The sequence below is a fragment of the Anopheles gambiae genome, chromosome 3, assembly GCF_943734735.2.
Source record: "Anopheles gambiae chromosome 3, idAnoGambNW_F1_1, whole genome shotgun sequence".
In the NCBI taxonomy this organism is placed as follows: Eukaryota; Metazoa; Arthropoda; class Insecta; order Diptera; family Culicidae; genus Anopheles; species Anopheles gambiae.
Genome location: NC_064602.1, coordinates 21,773,449 through 21,796,353, shown reverse-complemented (window position 1 = coordinate 21,796,353; position 22,905 = coordinate 21,773,449). Strand labels below are relative to the sequence as shown.

Here is a 22,905-nt window from a genome sequence, read left to right as displayed (position 1 = left end):
ACGGTCAATAAATTGCTACCCGAGCTTGGTTTGTGTTTTTTTCGATCGCTTTTATAGCATTTAGTTTTCCTTTCTAGCTGCTGCTCAATTTGTAAAAGCATCGGTTGATAAATGGGCGATAGAGAGAGAGTTCAACTTTTGGAGTTTTTACAGCTGGTGTGTACTTGTTCAACAAATAAGCTGTATTGGACGGTGTGAAGTTCAACAAGTCAGGTACTTTTCGAAATGGTTGGAAGGAGATCATTACGTTTAAGGAGTCATTAAATTGCGAAATTGGTGATGAATTTTACATCGGAATGTTAAGGGCACAGTAAACTGAATGAAGTGCAATTATCGCGGCTTGATGTTTGTACTGAATTTAGAGCATATTATTGGATGCAGTGTTTTTGGGTATTTATTTATGTACTTATTTATTTATTTATTTATATATTAAATTATTTATGGGTATGAAAAACAATGCGAAAACAGGCAGCAGATGATTTCATAGTGTCATATTTTTGAATAGAATATCGTTTCGCTTTAACAATAGTTGGTTTCATTGATTCTACACCCTTTTCCATATTAATTTTACTATCATTTTAAATTGAATTTAATAAGCTACTACTACACTTTTCTAAGAGTTTGGGACGTATTGCTTTGAAATATTCATTTTACTATTTTGAGCTTATTTCACAAATTCTAGTAAAAAAAAATTAAATAATAATAATTAAATTGCTAAAGGGTTTCTCCTTGTACATTTTAGCCAGAAAGCTGATATTTCAGCCTGTTAGTGGAGCAATATTCATCTTTCCAGTTGCATCCATTTGACAGTTACGGTCTGCCATATTGGATATAATGATTTTCGGAGGAACAAAGATGTATTTGAAAATCGTTTTTTATTTCTTTTTCTCGCTTTGAAATGTGTGTTTATTTTTTTTAAATATATTTTTAAACGTATTGAACCAAACAGTTTTTAACCTTTCTAGACGAAATACTTATGCTACGGTAAAACAAAATCTATCATTCATGAGCTATCGAGTTTTGTGTGGATTTCAATGTATTTGTATGTTAACGAGATTTCAACCATTCAGTGTCAAACTATTTTTAAGTTTTCCAAAGAAAAGCCCTCGTTCAAAGTCACAATTGCAATCAAGCCAAAAACAACGTGTTAAAAACTCGATTCGTGTTATTAATGTAACCTTCGAAAAGTAAAAATGTCTGATATCCTGATGGGTCACACCAAATAAGAATAAGAATAAGAATAAGAAGAAGAAGAAGAAAAATGAAAAGAAGAATGAAAAAAGAAGGAGAAGAAGAAGAAGAAGAAGAAGAAGAAGATGATGAAGAAGAAGAAGAAGAATAAGAAGAAGAAGAAGAAGAAGAAGGAGAAGAAGAAGAAGAAGAAGAAGAAGAAGAAGAAGAAGAAGAAAAGGAAGAAGAAAAGGATGAAGAATGAATCCCTAAATACAATTTAAAGCAAAAATTCCATCACCCTAACAGAAGAATACAACATTACACTTGACATAATTATTGGGTGACAAAGGAGCGTATTTTATTCCACCGATTATCAGGTTCGTCGCCCCTAATCTCGAAAAGACGATTCGATACTATCGTAAGCGCTACATAAATTATTTTTAATAAAACTACTGCAATTTTATTATGGAATTGATTAAAATATAATCTCAACATCGCATCAATCGAAAAAGCTTTCAAAATGTCCATCAATGCTTTCACCTAACGTTCCCGTTTAGCACCCCGAACGACCTTTTGATTAACTTCCCAAACTACCCATTACTGTCACCGTCTTGCACTTGCACAATCCATTAAGCCTTCAATGCACTTACCCCGACCGGTCCGGTTTATTGGATTGACTCCGGCCACGCTGCCAGCAGCAACATTAGCTTTCCCAAAAATAATACACCATAATGTCATCTACACAGCGATGCCGCGCACTGCAAGCACATTCACTTCGATCGAGCGCGACCATTTTTATCCACCGGTAAGATATTTTTAGTACCCGTACACGTTCCCTTCCCAGGCTGTGTGTATGCACCGATCTCGTGAGAGCTATAAAGCGAGCAGGAGGGAGGAAAACACGCTGAGTAGGATTTATGAACACCACCTGGCGTATTCATCCTCCCCAAAATGGAGGAAACCCTGGACCGTCCATCACACAGTGCTTTCGGTGTAATGTGACATTCCGACGCTATCGAAGACCATCAGGAAGTGACACGATACACGAACAGATACACGAACGTGTGTGTTTTTATGCTTTTCTTGAGTATAAAAAATAACAATAACAACAACAACCACCAGCCACCCATCACAGCCACAGCTCAATATCTCCTCCAGTCTCTCGGCCATGCTCTTGACACGTCCAGGTGGGTTCGTTAGGCAAAACCGAGTCGAGTGTACTTTTGTTAGCCTCAAGAACGGGAAAGTCGAGTCGAGTGCGCGACCGAGCCGAGCCCATTTCCCTGAACTGCCCTCTCCGAACCCGCTCCCCTTGGGCTGTCCCCTCCCCTACGGAAAGATTCATTCTTAGCGACGCAAATGGCTCGTTCTTCTCCCATTCCAATCCCTTCCCCCGCGCCGGTGGAAGCACTTAAGCTTAGGCTACTTTCCGCTAACAATAACAGCCAGACGTATCTCTTCTTGTCTCTTGCCCTTTTCTTTCTTCACTTCGTCCAATTCACTTCCTACTCAAGACTGTTGTTCTAACGGGTCGCTCTCTCCCTCTCTCTCCGCTTCCTTTCTTCAAAGCGTCCGCCGCATCCTTCGCAGCTTCAGTTTTATTGTTCCCTTATGCTGCCATTTGTCGCGTAATGTTACTGTGATCTCTTCCCACTTCCCTTTTTCGTGTTGTTAAAGGCGCGCTCTTTCTTTCTCCCTTTCTTGTACGGCAAATCGCACGAATCAAGAAATCGCGAGCACGCCCGTACCCACTGTTTTGCCTTTTGTTTCAAGAGCACCTCTGACACAACCGAGCCTTGACACTGGCGGGCAAGGATCTGCGGGGTGGCTTGAAAATGGTATAAAACGGCTCCAAAAGGTGGAAAGGTTTCGGCCGTCTTTGCCGTTGCCCGCTCCGCTTCTGGACGTTAAAGGACAAACAACAATCAGGAGATTGAAACCACTCGAAGAAGGGCACACTGTGAGAGAAAGGGAGACAGAGAGAAAGAGAGCAAGATTCCCGGCGGACGAGAATGTGCAGACTTAAGGGGCTCGCCCTCGTCGCGTGCTGTGTCAAAAATTCGTGGAAAGTGATGAGAAGAGCGATCTATTTCGGGTGCAAAGGAACGAAGAACAGGAAGAAAAAACAAACGCCGACCACATTCTTAACGTGCTTTTGGACGATAAAAAAGACTCGTTCTCTCCCATCCCAAAAGGAAGCTGCTCCAGACGAAGCTGCTTGGAAGGTTTTTGTGAACAGAAAAGCTGCCCTTCTCCATACAATTTCACATTGTTGTCTTGGGAAGGCTCTTTCCACCACAGGAAGTATGCAGACAGCGGGAACTGAAAAACGCTTCGCTTTTTTTTTGGCAAGATTTTCTTAAATTATGCAGTAATTTGTCCAGCTCCCGTGGTGAATTCGTTTAACGTAAAACCTGATTATCCCTTAACGGTGTTTCAGTTTTGAGCCATATTTGGCCACCGACCGAAAGTGTAGGGTGGTTTAAAGCGTGTTTTGGAATGAAATTTATCACCCACCAGCCAGCCAGCCATGCACACTCTCTCTCTCTCTCTCGGTATGTAATAATTGATCCCGGAATGTCGCTCGGTATGATGCAGAATCTCTTCCGGTATCTTGCTACAGACAAGAAGCGGTGCCTGATATGTATCTTTTATGCTCCATTTAACCTCAATACCCCTGCGGGTCGCCTCAGGAAAAAAACCCCTTCCCGCTTACACCACGCAAGGTGATCCTTTTGATGGCTGTGGACATTTGCACATCCCGTTCTACCCGCAGCCACCGATGGAGAATCTCAACGACCCAGCGAAGTCGGTTGACCCATCGTTGCATCGAGATGGAAAAAGGCGTACCCCTGGCGTACGGTACCGTGGGGTTTTAGTAATGAACCAATTAGGAAAGGAAGTAAAACTGAGCAGCTGGGGAGGTCCTTGGAAGGGAATACCGGGAGAAGACAGATGGCAGGGGACAGAGAAAAAAAAACAGCCCAACTAGCGGATGTACAAGGACACATCGGGGCGCAGTGACGCAGGAAGACAAAGGGAAAATGGAATAGGCCCAGCATTAACACCCGTGCCCGACAACGCTGTGCCGGTTGACGGCCCCAGCAGGAACATAAAAGCCGCTCCGAGAGCTTTTTAATTAAAAAAGGCCATAGATAGTCCCGCACATACCCGGCCCAGTTTCTCCTTCCCGCCTGACAGGGAACGTGATATGATCTCTCGCAGTACAGTTCGGGATGCTTTTGGCGTCTCCCTCCTTTGGCGAGGTGAAGGTGGGTTTGGCGCAAATTGCATGCTGGGTAGGCTGGCAGTGAAATCAAAGCCGTCAAATGGACACCCCGTTGGAAGGATCGAGGAAAAAAAGTCCAATCCCTCCGTGTGATAAGAACGCAATCGCTCGTCCAGGTAGTGAATAGGTTAGTTATTTGCCTCGGTTTTCCGTCCCGATGCCTCGGAAGACTGATCGATTGCTCATTAATTAAGCTTGTATGAGGGGTGCGGGGGGCTGATGGTGGTGGTGAGGGGATTTTCGGGAACAATCTACAGCCCATCATAGCCCATCGTCAAATGCTAATCAAATGCTAATGAATTTGTAACGAACACGAGCGTGGCCAGAAATGGAGGTGCTGTGAGGAGCGAATTTAATAATTCAGCCCAATGACTGTCCAATATTTATTATTCAGCTGATGCGTGCTGATGGGTTGTAAAGTTTAATTGTGCGCCTTTTCGTGTTTTGCTTTCTCGTGTGAAGGTTTGATGCATCCATCACCATGGGGGATGTGGTTTCTATTGGTGTTGGTCTCTGTAAGGTCTTCTGTGAAATTGGGCTTCAAGACTTCTCTGAATCGAGAGCAAGATATAGGGGAAAATCATTGGCAATATTCACCGAAGATACATCTGTTTTAGCATACATCGTAAAATAGACTCCGACAAGGGTTTAATTGTTGGGGTTTCATGAGAACAGAGTAGATACATAGTTTAATTATTCATCGTACAACACACCATACAAGATGAAATTACTAATTGATGCTGTTAGAAAATGCACCAAAGGTCAAATATATCGATTAATGACACATACAGTCTATCCAGATTTTACGAAAAACTGAATGTGTAGTTAGTTAATATATTTCATACAATTTGTGTACAGTTAGATCATTAATCGCACCCGAAGGGCTTAACATATTCCTGATTTACAGGGTTTTCGAGGATTATATAGACATGTTCAGCGAGTTGTAGATTCGTTCAGGCATATAATAGACTCTTTCAGCGAGATATAGAATTGTTCGGAAGAAGGTGTAGACATGTTCGGTTATGCTGTAGAGCTGTCACTTTCGTACCCCGTGGACTGCAGCTTGGATCATTCTCATCAGGAGGTAAACAAACAGTTTTCGAAAAAATAAGCTTTTTTCAACTAATTTATGTATTAAACAGCTTGGGGAATGATTATTAGCTACTTTTAGGACTTTTAAGAATGAAAAATTGAACCCTGCGGCACAGTGTGTAAACAAAACAAATGATAGCTCTACAGAATCGCTGAACATGTCTACGCCTACTTCCGAACAATTCTATATCTCGCTGAAAGAGTCTATTATATGCCTGAACGAATCTACAACTCGCTGAACATGTCTATATAATCCTCGAAAACCCTGTAATGAGCTGTTATTTTTATACTTTACCAAAGGTCCGAAAGGTCCGAACCTGAGTGTAAAGTGCCAGCTCGTCAACCATCTTCTATAAATCAACTCCTATAAGATCCTGGCATACGCTGATGATATAGACATCATTGGTTTGCGGCTCTCCTATATAGCAGAAGTCTACCAAGGGATCGAACAGGCTGTAGATAACCTCGGACTGCAGATAAACGAAGCAAATACTAAACTGATGGTGGTAACATCACCAGACCTACCAAAAAAGAATGCAAACTTACGTTTGATGTCCTCCAAGAATTCACCTACCTCGGGTCAAAGGTCAGCAACGACTGCCTGAGAAAGCAATCCACCTCAAATAACCAGTCGCGAAGGACGAAGCTGTAACTATATAGCACCTACTCTATATAGTACCAATACTCACATACGCCTCTGAGACATGGACACTGTCCAAATCGGACGAAACTCTGTTGGCCGTGTTGAAGAAAAAGATGTACAGAAGGATTTTTGGTCCCATTCTTGATGTGTGGAAGATCAATGGAGGAGTCGTTAAAGTCAAGCGGACGATCTAGCCCGTAAAGTCTTTTTAAGCCGTCCACAAGGACAGGAAGCGGGTGTAGTAAGCTTAAATTGAGGTTGCAAGATGGCGTGAAGGTGTCCGCCATCAAGGCAGGAATAACGGATTGGCAAACGAAGGCTGACCGTCAAGACCGTGAGCGGTTTCGGACACTCCTGATGCAAGCCAAGACCGCAAAACTGCTATATTGCCAGATAAGTAAATAAGTAAGTAGTTTTGTATCTTTTAGTTATCCTTCAATTCAAAGTTTGTCAGAATTACGATAACATTATTAAATGCACATCAATAAAAGCATTTCAAGGGAAATAAAAGCTTAAATTTTAAAAACCATCATTGTTAATGTGGTTCACCATCTCAGAATAATCATTTTGATAAATAAATTTATTGTTTATATTTTTCTGGATTAATTTACCTCAATTGAATATAAGATTTTGTTAACAAATAAAACACATCTAGAACACATAAATTCTAAATATTATTCAATTTGATTTAATTTAATTTTCATAATAACTTCCCCAACAGAAACGATCTTCACAAAGCACACACCTACCATCACAGCATGTGTTTGCACCTTTCCTGTGCAGTAAAACATCGGAATTTCCTAATCAATAGCGAGTTCCGAGTATTTTCTGCTTCTTTCTTCCCATTGCTTCCCTTTTCTTCCTTTCAGCACACGATAATGAATAATAAAAGTGAAGCCAGTTAGTTATTCACTGAATTCATTATTGAACTTCTCCCGCTCCCTCCCAATTTCTCACTCTTACCTCTCTCCACACACACAAAACGCTCTGTAACCGCACGTCTATTATCAGCACAATAATCCCACCTTCTTCTTTCACATACTTTTTATCATTTTTTGCCCTTTTTTCCCCTCCTTACCTGCATGCGTAGACTCCAAACGGTGTACATACTTTCACATATTTTGCAGCGTCGGTGTCGTTCGTCGCTTCGAAACCACCCCACATTAGAATTCAATACACCGCCAATCGATCGGGCTGCGGTCAAGTGTATGTGGTCGGTACGAGCCACACCCAACACCCCAAACTAGGCATGCCAAGGGAAGGGGTTCACCTTTTCTTTCTCTGTTTCTCCCCCCCATTTTTCCAAAGAAGTATCGGTGAATCGAAAGAAAAATCACTTGTCTCTTCCACTCTCTCTCTCTCTGGTACCTTTCTTTCCCACACACAGGTACGTATACACGATGGCCGTAAGGCAACTGCCAACTGCGTTCGAAGCCCTCTGCTCGGATTCGATTATGTTGCTCAGTAAATAAAATATTTGCCATCGCATTACTTCACCCGCGTACCGCGCTTTGCGCAACGCAAACGAATGGTACAGCAGCCCAAGCGCAGCCCAACACACACACCACAGACCGTACATCATGTCCGGCTGGTTTTCCCTCGGAGGCATCCCCTGCATTCATTAAGTGAATGGCGCATTTATCCTTTTTCGATCAGCATCAGCCGGGCGGTGTACTTATTTCGCCCCTTTCGTCAAAGCTGGCTACTGGGGAAGCTGTTGGCTTTCGTGTGCTATTTATATGTTCGCTCTTTATCTTCCTCTTCTTCTTTTACTCCCTTCACCCATATGGCCTTGAAATGGCAGCAAGCAAAAAGGCAGCGCGGCGCGAACAAGCAAACCAAGCCAAGCCAAAACGGGCCGCGAAGAAAAAAGGCAAACTTCTTCTGTGTTCCTTCTTGGAAAATGGTTCGCTTTCACTGCTGCCTTACACTGCCTGGTTGCTGTATTGCTGTATACTGCTACGTCCGTCACCATCAACTCCCTTTCTTTCGGTAAGGAGCTTGTGCCGCCGCAGCAAACCGGATTCGGTCGTAAAAATCAATAGAATTAACATTTTCCGACTGGCACGATGGAGGCGCCTGGTACCGACACTGGTTGAGGTGTCCCGTTTCGAGGAAGGGCAAACGATCTTGTTGCTGCTACCGGGGGTTTTGTCCTGTTTTTTGGCATGCCATAGTAGTGTCCTTAGTATAGTGGTTTTCGGGAAGTTTCAACAGCCGAAACAGTCCGACGAACTTCACACATTCCTGCTGTGTGTGTGTGTCCTGTAAAATCCTTTTCTCTTCCAGGAACTTGCGTGGGCTCGTGGCGTTGGGTGCCGACTGCCGTTCGGCCTGGTGACTGTGGCTGGGATTGCTTCGAATGTGGGTTTGAGTTTGATTTTCTCTCCTCCCCATTTCAACCCCCCTCAGTAAACCGTGCGAAGCAAGCTTCTGTCGTGCTGATTATCACTCGCGCGCACCCCAAAAACGGGGCAGGACATTGTCCTTCAAGGTTAACCGGTTTCGGCTCGACCAAAAGACCACCAGTTCAGAGTCGATGAGCATCTGGGTGTGTGTGTGTATGTGAACGTGATTTTATGGTAGTTTTCTTTTATTTTATACTATTTCCCTGCCTTTCTTTTCCTTCGGTAAGAACCGTCAGGCGTTCGAGTTGGGTTCGCTGTGACCGCTCTAGCTTAACCTAGCCTGTCAGGGCCTGTCCCAAAAGGCCCGGGTCCGTCGTTCAGTCCCTTCTCCGCCCGTGGCCGAGAATGGTTTGCAACGAGAACGAGAAGAAAATTACCCTCGTCGCTTGCTGCCGTGTTCCTGACCCGCAATTTGTAGCCTTGGCGGCTAGCTTTAGGATGGGGATGGTACATTTTCCGCTCCTTAGGGACACCCAACAAATGGGGTAAAAAGAGGAGAGTAAAAAAAAGAGCCTAGGACAAGATAAATATAAAAGCAAAGCTACTCCACTCCGGGAGGGACTCTGCAGCAAAAATCACACCCAGCGTTGGTTGCGCTCGCCAACACATCTCGACTGGGAAGGGTTGGTTTTTAGTGTTTTCTTCCCACTGTGCTGTACAGCACACCCGTCCCCCCCCCCCGCCACCTGAAAACGGCGTTTCCCCCTTTTGTGACCGTTTTCGGGGAAAGCTTTTTCGGTAAGATGAGCCCGCCGGAGCAATAAATACTGACAACAACAGGATATCGATTGCCGTTTGATGTCCATCGCAGCCCGAGCCGAGGACCGGTCCAAGTAGCCTCTGCCCGAGTGTTGCGTTTGGGTTTACTTTATCATCATCGCGTCACACGGATCTGGGTCGCTTTCTGGGTTTGGGGTATTCGAGTGACTACCAAAAAAAAAGCAAGCGGAAAAACCAAGGGCTTGGCATCCAAAAAGCGTTCCGTCCCGGTGGAAATAGAGCGTTCCTTTTTTTTTTTTTAGACTTTTTACTACCATTACTTCGTCGTGTCGTTCGACACCTTTGCCGTCTTCTTCTTCTTCTGCTTGTTGTCCATTTTCTATCAATATCGACATTCATTACTGTCTTTTCGAGTGACACAACGGAGACGCAGGCTCGTAAGAGGGGAGACGAACAGCAGCAAGCAGCAGCCCGAGACAAACTTCCGTCCCAGCGTGACACGATCCTTCGCATCCTGTTTTGAAGGGAAATGAAAATCTATTCAAATCGTAATCATTGCATCGAATCGCGCAGGAGTCCAATTTCGGACTGGAAGAGTGGTACGCAGAGAGGGATTGAGAGCAAAAAAAAAACAACTTGTAATAGAACGTAAAACGCGTCAATTTTCTTCTCCTCCCATTCCATTTTCGATCGATTGTGGTTTTTTTACCAGCTGGTTCTAATTTTAAGATTGGTTGTTTCTCCAAGAGGATCTTAAGCATATTTGACTCGGGGTAAATGTGTCAAATATTTTATATTATTCGAATATAATTATTAATATTATGTTTTTGTTTTTTGGTCTTACTGAAGCGTTGCTTGGGAAGTTTATTATTATTGCCACAAGGAAAAATGTATTTTTTTTATCTATGTTTTCGTTGGTCACAATATGCAGCAATTGAAGAACAATATACATCATTGGAATGAGTTTTTCACAAAGGTTTATGGCTATTTTTTCTCAACAAAATACATACCTTCGATCAAACGATGAGTTACCGATCCGTCACTACTCTGATGAACTTCCTGTAAATTGAGTAGAAATTTATATTAAAATTGATTGCTTTGCACAGGAAAGAAGAGTTTTTTACAAATTAATTTTAGTGTTTGATTGTTTGAGCTCAAAGACGTTTGATTACATTTAATTTCATTTTTGAGACAAACTCAGGAAACACTTATAAAATTTAAGTAAAGAGTAGGACCAGTAAAATATATGATCGCTTCTACATCGTTCTGCAAACGTACTAACCTTATGTTTATATTTTAGGAATATTTTTTAAATATTTTTATATGAACAAAAGACATCGAAACAAACAGGCCAATTTATTAATGTGGGTAATTTACGGATTACTACAGTTTTTTTTTAAAGTATTTACAATATTAGTCAGTATCGTTTGATATTCTGAATGTGCAATACAGTTTTTATAAAGGTTTTTTTATTATACTTTTGTTAAACTTTTGAGATTTTTTTCTACAAAATTAATTATTGTCTAAAAATAAATAAAATATATTAAGACATTTTCTGAAATATGGAAATAATTCGAATGAAACTTAAGACAGAACAAATATACTTAAACCCACCAAAAGACCCATGGAAGGACCTCCAAAACGCTTCGATTATTGTGCACAAAGAAACCCCGAACATCAAAAGCACTCCTAGGGGATAGCGTTAAAGAAGGTGACGCGTTGCAATAGAAGGTGCAAATCGTGCTTCACTTAAGTAAAACAACAGCACCAACCGAAAGCACACGACACGCGAGCTTGGGTGCAAAAACGCGAAGAAACATTGTGTTCGCACCGTCAACCAGTACGGTTGGATAGAGTTTCATTTACCATGAAATAGTAAAACGGAAGAACGAAAAGATACAAAAGATTCTTTTCAGGCTCCTGCTGCTGCTGCTGCTGCTCATCGAGCCCCAGAAAAAGAGTGAAACCCAAAACACAGAAACGCAGCTTACTCAAGCAAGTAAAGCGCATCAGTTACGCTGACTGGTGAAAATGCTTCCTTTTAAGTGCGTGAGTCGTGCAAAAAGAGGAAGTATAGGGTGAACAATGGTGAGGTTAGACACATACAGTGGAACGACAGATGTAAAGTAGACACAGTTGGAAAGAAGTACATCAAATTCACTCACACACACACAGCTAGTCACACAGACGCACGCAATAGTAAGAAGAAGGATAGAGTGGTTTGGGAAGAGTGAAGAGCGTGACAACAGATCGCAAGGAAAAACATCGAAAAGGTACACACAGACACAACAGGCAGAAGAGACACACGGAGGTATCGAGAAAGGACTTACGGCAAGCCTATAGACACTATCACTTGATGGCACTGTTGGACAGTGCGTTGCGACTCCTGTGAAAATGTAGAAAGAGAGAGTAATTTTGTAACGCTTGAATTTGGTTATCCTGATACAAAACAATAGTAAGATCAGTTTTTCGAATTATTGGGAATGGAGATTTTAATTTTGATTAACACATTAACACATTGTAATTGATACGTTTAATTAGAATAATAACGGATAGCACATCATAATCAATGATTTTTGGTTTGTGCATGCTTGATTGGACGTAGCCCTTAAATTTTCGCTCAATTGTATTGATGTCCAATTCGACGATAACAGTAAATCGTAGAAACTATTCAAAAATATTCAAAAATACAAGACAACCAACCAATAAATCGTGTGCTGATGACCGCATGATAAATATCATCATTACAAAGCAAAGTAATAAGTTAAACTCCATTTCTTGTTATGTTTCGTATACAAACATATATTTTTTTCCATAACGGCCTCTTTCAACGACACGAAATTCAAACTGAACGAAGCTGCAGCATATTTAACGAACATTTTTGTATGAAGGTGAGCTGAACACTTAGCATTCAAACGCTTCATTTTGATATTTAAACTGATATATGTTAAAAAATAAGCACATAAACAAAAGACCAGTAAAAAAAAATTGGACCTAAAATGCAATTAAATATACCTTCATCAATACAAAACAAAACGATTTAACCCTTAGGCGAATTGCATACCACCAGGCGTAACCGAACAAACGCTTCGTTGAGCGCTCTCTGTGGTTGTTCTCCCAACTAAAACGCTTTACTAGTTTAACTAGACGCCGCTAGAGAGCGCTATCTCGAATAACGAGCAACAATCATGAGCGATTTTGGTCAAATCGTGTTTTACTTCATCATTTTGCATAAATAGTTAAAAATAGTTCTTTTACTTGGTATTAAATTCAATATTAACTATTCACATATGTTATAAATTAGATAAATACATTAAAATACGAAAAAATTTCAAACGCTTTAAAATAGCAAATTTTACCCACACAAAAAGCACGACAAATAGCGTACAATCTTGCACCTTACCTCGTTTGCCGAACGCTTTGGGAAGGCAGGCAGCGCAGCGATTACACTGGGATATCAAATCCGGTCCAGCCGGAAGGCAAACCACAGTGCCCATGGTGACACAACTCGTATCCCTGGAATGAACTTCACTTCACTTTCGCCCCCCAACCCGACGTTCCCGACGATGCTCTGCCAACGAGCACAACCTTCTCCTGTTCCGTTTGCCGAGGGCACACGCACTAGAAAGGACACAAACTGCCACCACCTATATCGGCCAGTCAACCTCTAATGCATCCCGTGGCGGACGGTGACCCTTTGCTTCACTCCAGCACCAACCGGTAACCGAGCACGGTACGGATCGAAGCCTAGCGCTCCATTAATGATCTGCAAATAGAGAAGAAATTTGAAATCCAAATCAAATGCGAATCAAACCTCATCACCATGTGTGTGTGTGTTCGTGACTTGGTGTTGGTTTAAAGCATGCTGAGAAAGGTAAGCTCCTCAATCTCTCCCCTTTTATCCCTCGGCACGACGTATGCACCCTGGACCCAACAAAAAAGGGGTTTCGGATTCCGTTTTCAATGCGCTGAAAGTGCACTCTCCGCACGATGCCAACCTCTCGGATGCAGACGTTAGTGGTACTTGTCAAAATAATAAAATCCTTCGGCAAACAAGCATCCGCTCCGTGTCAGCATCACTTTGGCGTTGGCAACCCTGGCACACCTGGACACCGGACGCTTCGCTCTGCGTTGGCGGAGCGTTAGTTTGGACACCTGAATGTCGGCCCGGTTTATTTTTTTTTTTTGTGTGCCATGGACCGTGTGCCCTGTGCCCGACGAATGACAAACGAATGGAAAGCCCTTGGAAAATCGGTTGATGAGCGGTGACAGTCGACCGTTCCGACCGGAAGAGCGGTCTGGTTCGTGTCATTCGGCTAGGATCATTATCAAAGGGCCCTGCATCACGGTGATGGCGATGATGATGAGGATGTTTCGTTCTTGGTGGGTGTCACACCCATACAATATTTTCCTGTTGTTGTCATGATCCCTGGTGTGAGTGTGGCAGGTCAGTGCTGTTGGAGCAAGTTTGAGCTGTGCTGGATGGGATTGATTGATGGACAAATGGGCGTAGGTTTTAAACAAGACTGATGATGAGTGATAGCAGAATTTGAATCACAAACACACAAAGTACAAGGCTTGTTGTGCTTTTGTGGTAAATACGAGTTGCGCATTCATATATTATTTTTAATGTAAAAGGGTTATCTAAAGAATAGTACAGGTGACACAGTACGAAATGTCTAGGACTTCGGAGTTTAGCCTTAGTTAAAAAATTCCATTTTTTATGTAATACCTCAAAACTGATACATTTTAATAGTTGATTTTAAAATAAAAAAAACATCTGATATTTACTCGATTGTGTATGCTAAACTATCGCAAAATGACAACAGATGTCATTAAAAGAGCTTAATTTGAAAGCAAATTTGTAAAAATACCGATGGTAAAATTCAATTAAATGCATCGCCATGCAGCTTATCTCAATCGTATTACCTTACAAAGCTAAACTTTAATTTATTAGTACAATTGGTCTTCGGAAAAGTCCCAGTTGAACTGGGTATGCTAGGATCAAGATAGACAAATTTGTGCGAATCCGTTTTTAACCAAGATGCACTTGAAGATCGGCAATACGATCGAGTTTTCCATCAATTTGTAACTGGATATTTATATATGTCATAAAAAATAGAGCGTTTTAATAGATAAATATATCAATTTAAAGTAAAATGAAATCTTTTGAAAAGTGTTGGATCTCATCTCATTAGTATCAAGGTAAAACAATGTAGAATCCAAAAAAGACAAATTAAGTAAGAAGTGAGATAAGCTAGACGAAATTTCACCCAAAAATAAGTGTGTAATTGATATGGAGAGCTACGTGCTCTATACCCTTGAATTAAAACAGTTCATGAGACTTTAAAAAGTCCCTTGATCAGGCGTAATAATCCATTCAAGCTGGTATTTTGCCATTTACTTCATTAAAGTATTACACAGCTCACATCATCCTCATCATCACCCAACGTACGAACACTCGCCTGATTACTTCATCTCACAACAGCAAACAATAAATTCCTAATGCTCTGTAATAATATTCTATCCATGAACCAGCTGGAGCCATGAATTACATTTGTTACCACAACAAAACCAATTTGCGTTCCTTAATTCCTGTTGCTTATAATCTCTTCACCGCAAGTACACCTTGCTACATATATTATAGCATCACAAACACACACACACACACACACACACACACACACATACAAACTATAACCGTTGTAGATGATGATGGAACCCATTACAAGGATTGGGGGATGGTGGAAAATATATAAGCCAAACTCCCAAGGGCGATGCAGCATGAAATCGAATTACCCGTTGATGAAGCCGTTTATTGAGTTATGCCCACTTCCTACGAAGTTCGCACCGGCTGGTGGGAGGCCTTACCGACACGATCGATCGATTTCCTGCTGACAATTAGAATATTTTAATGTATGCATGTGTGGCTTTGTATGTCGTACGATGGAGGCATTTTGTAGCATCATTCCACCCCCTGAGATCAGGCTCGAACACAAGTCCCCAAAGTGAATCCGATTATCGGTGCGAGTCAACATCCTTCACACGGTTAATGTTTGAGCTTTGCCGATCGATGGCGATGATATTCCGTTACCATGTGTCGAGTGCGCCATTAACCACGGATGCAAAAACACTTTCTCGCTGCGATTTCCTTCCCCATCAACCCACGAAGACCGTGGCAGACTGTAACGTACTGGAAGTTTGAATAATTTATGCAAATAATTCCATCTAATGGTATGCGCGGCTTATCCGCTATGGTCAGAATGCAGCCACCTTCCCCGGACGGACACCGTTTGCGAGATTGTGCAGAAAACTTGCCCCTTCATCATGGTGTGGAACGATGGTGGGAAAATGCGAAGACTCAGGCCAACGTAATGGCATTACCTTATCGACCCAAATATCTAACCATCATCTCCAGGACGCATCACCACCTGGCAAAAGATTATGATGACGATAACGACAACGACGATGACGACGACGACTACGGTATGTGGCTCGGATCGATTACTTTAAAGTTTAGTGGCAAGATTCGTTGGTTTTGTGCACAGAGTTGCACAATTTTTATCACCCCAACACATGACAGCATAGGATCGATTGATCGATGTTACTGCGGAAAAATTGCTCCCATGCTACCCAGAATCCAATTATCGGGACGGTTTTTTTTTTATTTTGCAAGCTCGTTAAACTCGAGCCGTGCCGTACTGTAGCTCGGTGGCGGGAAGTTTGTCATCTTTGATGAAGTAAGTTATGGGTGGAAGATGAGTTAGTAGAACTTATAACAAAGTAGAAGGTGGAATAAATTGTGACTCGTGATAAAGCTCAACACGGTGGGGAAAGTGTAACAAAATGAAATTGTATCAAATGTGAAGCAATTTGATACAATCGCTAATAGATTACGAATAATCCTAGATTAGCCTGTGTGAACATTTAGTGATAATTCCACACGAATGTTTCTTTAAGCTCTAGATACCCGTAGTAATTACATGAGCTATTTATAGATATTCTAGATATCATTACATGCTTTAAATGCATTCCCATAATTGACTGCAATAAATATAATTGACATAAAATGGAAAATCAAAATCAAAACCCGATTCGTCTTTTAAAACGTCACTGCAGCAGAATTGCAATATTAATTGTTGTTTGCAGCGTTTAGACGTCTGATGTAGGCACTGAAAGCTACTTTTACAACTAAAAGTGTGTTTTTTTCGGAGAGTTCTGCTTTGTTATTAGCTATATGGAGCAGAAATCCAACGAAAGCTATCGCTTTTCAGTGATTGTTTCTCGTTACCATGCTCTTCCTCGTTTAAGTAATGGAAATTGGTCTAGCAAGGTTGAAAAGAGGTAATTTTCATTTCTATGCTGAACAACGCTCCAAGGCGTCACAAGGACACTAGTACTAACTACAGGTGATGTTCGATGAAGATGCTACATAAACAGATTTTAATCTACTAAACATTGTATATCTATTGAAAGCGTTGAGAAATGATGGGACGATCATAATTGGAGGAATGGTAGTCCCCCATATGATTCTCAATCGATCAGAACAGGCATACGCTATGGTGGAATAGAACCTCACATTACAGTGTTTCTTAGAACATTGTTACAAGAGCCGTATGAGTAGTTGGTAACAAATGAACGAATGATGTTCATCGTCACTCGGCAGTTCATATTATGGTTCGTTGTAATCCGTCCGATGTACACACTAAAGCCTCTCCAGCTCGTCCATCCTTCCCTGACATAATGTTGTTGTATTTCCTATTACGTTCCCAGGATCTCCTGGCTTCCGATTCTCTTTGAATTTTTTTGAACACATTAATTCCTTCTCGTAGATTTGATTCTTATTTGATATAATGTTCATGATCATGATCTAGTACGTCACACATCCAATAGTTGGAACGTGGACTAATCCCCATTCGTACTTTAAAAATGCTTTCCAGAGAGTATATCAACATTAGTGCGAGCAGAATTTATATACAAACTTTGCTTTAACAACACAACGTTGCATGGAATACAAAATGAAATATTTAAATTTTATTTTTGTTTGTTTTGCAACTACGGAATTAAATGAAACTATCATGTTTATCGATGCAACTACTAATCGGATGGAAAGCAAAATCGGCAAATATTTACGAAATGATGAATTGGTAACACAATTTCCTATGTAATCTACTAAATCATCACCTCACCTTCCCATATTGCTGTTGAACAAGACAGAGACGAAAAATTGTATTCCATCGAACAGTGGCTTTTCCATTGCGAGGTTTTTATCCACTTTATTCGCTAAACGTGAAAACATACCGATTCGATTAATTTATCTACACCAAATTACTGAGTGCGTATAATTCATCGCTCCAAAGCCATCGCTACAAGAGCGTTGGCGTTGGCGCAAATGTGTTGCGGTATGTGGCAAACAAATTGAGAATGAAAAGATAAATAGTTTCCAATCTTCTGTCGATGCACGCGCACGAGAAGGATAACACCTGATGAAGCAAGCGCAGGGTCGGTGAAGTGCTGTTCCCAATATCCCACAACGAGGTTGCTCTGTGACGGGTGGACGGGTTTTTACATACAAATGCACACACGCACACACATCTACGCCAACTCCCTAATCATAATGCCATTAAATAATTCGTTCATTTCACCCGCTTCCTCCGGTGGTAGCATGGGGAGACAGGTTGGAGGTAAATTCAATTTCCCGCCTAGCGTCAAATTGAGTGCCTGCAGCGCAACCAAAGATTGGGAGTTCGGTTCAATACATCGCACCCGTCCGCTCCCAACACAGCGGGTACGAATGCACACTTTCGTAAGCGATGATTGTCGAAATGTTGTTCGCAAGCCGGAATGCAATGCAACTGCACCTGAGCTGTGGTCTGATAAACCCAATGATCCATTTCAGAGCTGGCGGTTGGCGCACGATCGATCGCCCTCCGATCGCCACGATATGATTAACGAGCCCGAAGTCACTTAACAAATCACGGCCCCCATAGCCGCAGAGCCGCTTCACACCACAAGTGGTTCGATTTCCTTCGCATTAATCGATTTTGAAGTGGACACTGGCAGGCACCCGTGCCTATACATGCGTGTGATGCAAACGTGACCCGCGGTACGCGTTAGTTTAGGATCGATTGATCGCAACTGACCCGGCGTGCAGCTGCAGTTGCAACAAAATGTACTATTAAATGAACTATTTGTTAAGGTACTCTCGCGTGGTGTGCTGCCGGTGGGTGGTGTGGGTAAACGGTGTTGTGATACCGCGAGCGTGCATGAATGAACCGTAACCCTAACTGTCACAGCGTAAACGGTGTGACAGATATTGATTATGAAAATCAATTGAGCTTTGCAGCGGGGCGTTTCACGTGTGACGCGCGAATCCAATCAAATCGAACATGTGACAGACGTATAAATAGCATTGTTTTGCAAATCACGTTTTTGGAAATATTCGTCATACGCGATGAACATTATTCATGTTGCAAGTATATTTAAAGCTTTTTCTGCGCCAAGCTAAATGGTGAAAGGAATTGTGCTTTAGGAGGTTTTTTCAATTCTCTTCATGTAGAGAACAAACCTTAAATCTTCTAAAACACACATTCGACACGTAAACCTAGCAAGGCTTTTCTTGTGCATAAAAATTATAGTGTTACGCTTACTATTAAAGCTAAATTTTCATGCAAACGATAAACTAAATTGAGAGATATTATTATTAATTTCTTGGTCGCAAACTTCTTGGTCGCAAACTTCTTAGTCGCAAAATTCTTGGTCGCAAAATTCTTGGTCGCAAAATTCTTGGTCGCAAAATTCCTTGATGCAAAATCCTTGTCTGAAGTGTCTAGCGAGATGTTGCAAGGAAAATTCTAAGCCAAAGAAAGATTGAGGAGCAAATTTACTTGTAAGCGAAGGTATTCCTTTTCTAGTAGGGCCCCCATCGAGACGGGGGGCCCATGAAGCCGTTTAGTTTGCGTACTGCTTGATCCACCCCTGACTGCAACTAGAAAAATCTGTTGGTTCTATGCCGATTGATATTTGCTGCTAATGTCAGGTTGTCAATTTGGAATTGCCTTGCTAATAGAATTAACAGCCAAAGAGTGAATGAGCGATGAATGATTGCAAACCATACCAATATTACTTTATCTTTTATTTTTTTATAAACCAACACAGTAACGAAAGTAATGGGCCTCCTGCCTCAAATTCTGCTATTCAACTCAATCAATTTGTCTGTAAATCGTATAAAGTATAAAATAAGGCCAACATAAAGAATTAATATATTCCCAAAATATGTCCTATCTCTTGATCAATATAGCAAAAGGGACTCCAATTTCATACTCGAATCATATTTGTTTAAAATATTTACTACCGAGCGTAATTCAATTCATAAATTTATAACGACATCCAGGGCCGCATTGCTTTGCCGTCTATTGGAAGCTGCCACAGACTAGCCCTTTCACCTCACTGCTAAACTCATCCCCTCGCTTCACCACCATCTCCATCATCCTGATTGAACTTCACCCTTGTGCCTCGGACCTCGGCATAGAACAGGTTGGTTGAATAATTTGTTCACGGCTGGCCTTTTCCTTCCGCGATTCCCCCGCTATCGACCGTGCTACCATCGATTGGTTGGAAAATAGGCCGGACATGGATCCGGATTCTTCCCATCGCAACCTGCCGCCTGCTGCCGCTGATTTACAACCTACCCCGGAAAAGGTCACCACACCAGCATCAGGCATGAAAATTGGAGCAAGGTTACGGGGACAAACGGTCGATCTGTGTGCTGCGATGGGCAACCGTCCCCATGAAAGGAAAAGCGTCTCGTACGGAACCAGTTTCCCGAAACCGTTTAACAGACCAGAGCAGGGTTTTAGGCAAAGGGAGCAAGCGGGAGCAAGAAGCGGATGAGCGTAGACCGGAGCTTTGTATATTAAATTATCCCCTGCCCGCTTGAGCTCCATCGGGAGCGGGTGGCATCACCGTGCGTATTCCCGCCCCTGATCGGTATACCTTCTTTCGATTATCGGCAACGGGGATGACAGGCAGTGCTCTTTTTTATCTTCGCTTTCCCCCACCACACCCTGCCACCAACTCAAGCAGCTTGAAGCGAACAATGAGCGCTAATAAATTATGTCAACGTTTTCAAGTATTCAATTATGCTGTCTCCTTGCGCCCGACTTTCTTGCACCGTCCCCAGCAAAGTCATATTTCGCATCCTTCCTTGCGTGTGGTGCGATGCGTACGCCACACGGCCACTGCTGAACGGAGGAGATTCCAGTTGGTGAGGCTTGTGGATGGCTGCAACCTTAACCTTACCGCTTCAACGTTCGTCGCTTGTGTTTCTTCAATGAAACCGATTTGCTTTTCGCTTGTTTTCTTTTCTTTTTACTTCACCTCATCTTTATCGTCGTATCGCTTTCGTGTGCTCCATATTTCTCTCCACCGATTATGCCACCGATTGGTTCTCGCGGTGTGCTGAAGCTTTATGCAACATAACAACCCTCATCTCACGCACGCTTACACCTCATGCTACCACCCGCTTGCGCTGCTTCTCTTCTGTAGGTAGGGAGCCATAAATTAATCGAGCTTTAATCATTTCCTTCACTTCACTGTACACTGTCCGGCGTTTACAGCGTTCGACCCCGAAGGTAGAGGTGCTGGTAATACGCATGTAAGCTGCCGGCGCTGAACATGTGGGCTGCGCCGCATGTCGCTCATGTGTGTGTATGGCGTGAACCACGACGATGCGGAATCAATCGGCGACCGAACGGGAAAGGTCCCACAGTGAAATGAACCGTACGGGAATGCCGCGTGAATGTGAGGATGCCGCCCTGCCCCAAAAGAAACAAAACAACTACTTCGCGCGGGATGATTTATTATCGCTTGCCAATTGGTGTGGTATTTTGTTTTCAACGTTGCCAACGTTGCATTGGTTCCGAGAACGATGAAGCGATTTCGGCGGTAAGGTAAGCGATAGTTGGGGTAGGATTCTTTTTATGTGGAAAGTTCTGAATTTAACCAATAAAAAGAGTTAGCGAGTAAGTTTTGGAAGATTTGGTTGTGAGGTTCCCAAGATGTACTTGAAGTTTGGAAGTATTGAAGCACTAAATGCTGTGAAATTCATAACAGGGCTTTAGAGACATTAGAGTAAAATAAAATGCATTATTCTTGATTTTTATTAAATAAAGTATTGATGTTCCCAATCTTTTCTTTTTCTTTTCGAATGCTGTCCGTGTTTTTTTATTATACAGGCATGTTGTTTTCTTATTTACTAAAATCTTCAACAATTGTTGTGACTTCTTTTGAGATACATTTCTATTATTTTATCTTTTTTTCATGTTACAGTAAAATCAGTTTTGTTCCTGTTAATGGGTCTCCAAAGATTGTTTGGTTGCTTGCCGAAATGTTTTAGTTGCTTCACATATTTTTTTTTTGGATTTTACGTTTTACTTTTTGCATTCATTGTACTGATCTTTCTTTTTTGTGCATTATTTAACAGGTTGGCTGATCAGTCCCCGGTCTAACAAAGAAAAACACTTTTTTTTGTCAAAATTCGTTTTTATTATTCAACATAGTTCCCTTCAAGAGCGATACAACGATTATAACGACCTTCCAATTTTTTGATACCATTTTGGTAGTACTCCTTCGGTTTTGCCTCAAAATAGGCCTCAGTTTCGGCGACCACCTCTTCATTGCAGCCAAATTTTTTTCCCTGCGAGCATCCTTTTGAGGTCTGAGAACAAGAAAAAGTCGCTGGGGCCAGATCTGGAGAGTACGGTGGGTGGGGAAGCAATTCGAAGCCCAATTCATGAATTTTTGCCATCGTTCTCAATGACTTGTGGCACGGTGCGTTGTCTTGGTGGAACAACACAATAACAAAAGTTGCTTGACAAAAGCCGCTCTGTCTCACCAACTAATTAACATGCAGACGTCAAATTATTAAACTAATCGGCATGGAACCAACAAATTTGTTTAACATTTTGCTTTCGAGTGATCAAATTTTACTTTCTCTCTGCTTTTCACGTAACAATTTTCAGATATGTTTGGTTGTTCTTAGCCTTTCATATTGTTTGCAACATGTAATGCCAGCTTATCTTCAACTAAAACAACATTACAATGAGTTTTCAGTGTTTTTTTTTATTTGAGGTACATTCATTTAGTTTTATTAAGTTTGCAAGATGAATGAACATATTCTATTAATATATAACTGAGAGTCAACTATTGCCCTAAAGTACATCTTCCATCCTCATGACCCATCACATTCTATCATCGTTCACCTCAAAACAGACGGTTCGACTTCCTTCCGAGTACCGCTACATCTGCGGTAAAGGAATTTCTACACCATATTTCCCGCGGGAAAGAACGGGAACAAAACTTTTGCTCAATCATACACACTATTGTCTCGAAAGGTCAAACTATCCGGAGCGTTAGCTGAGATGGGAAAAGTGCAATTTACACGCTTCCGAATGGTGTGATAAGGTGAGTTGTGTGACTAAAGTGTCCCCATAAGTTCAGGTCAGGAAAAACGCGATCGAAATAGATAGCTGAACATACTCTCTGGCACGTGAAACAAAACAGCAACAAAAAAAGCCCCA

The 22,905-nt window shown here is 41.9% G+C and overlaps 1 protein-coding gene across 5 annotated transcripts in view; it reads right to left on the bottom strand.

Annotated features, from left to right (window-relative positions):
- Positions 1 to 22,905, bottom strand: part of LOC1279930 (dual specificity calcium/calmodulin-dependent 3',5'-cyclic nucleotide phosphodiesterase 1) — a 275,103-nt gene that overhangs the window by 211,361 nt on the left and 40,837 nt on the right. For 4 of the 5 annotated variants that reach the window (XM_061654077.1, XM_061654079.1, XM_061654076.1 and 1 more), the window contains 3 exons: positions 12,729 to 13,091; positions 11,656 to 11,711; positions 10,336 to 10,384 (listed from right to left, as the gene is read on the bottom strand). In XM_061654077.1, coding sequence (XP_061510061.1) covers positions 10,336 to 10,384; positions 11,656 to 11,711; positions 12,729 to 12,822 — 199 coding nt within the window. In that variant the 5' untranslated portion in view covers positions 12,823 to 13,091. Of the gene's footprint in view, positions 1 to 10,335; positions 10,385 to 11,655; positions 11,712 to 12,728; positions 13,092 to 22,905 lie in introns of those variants that run through there. The other variant, XM_061654084.1, reaches the window with a different exon arrangement.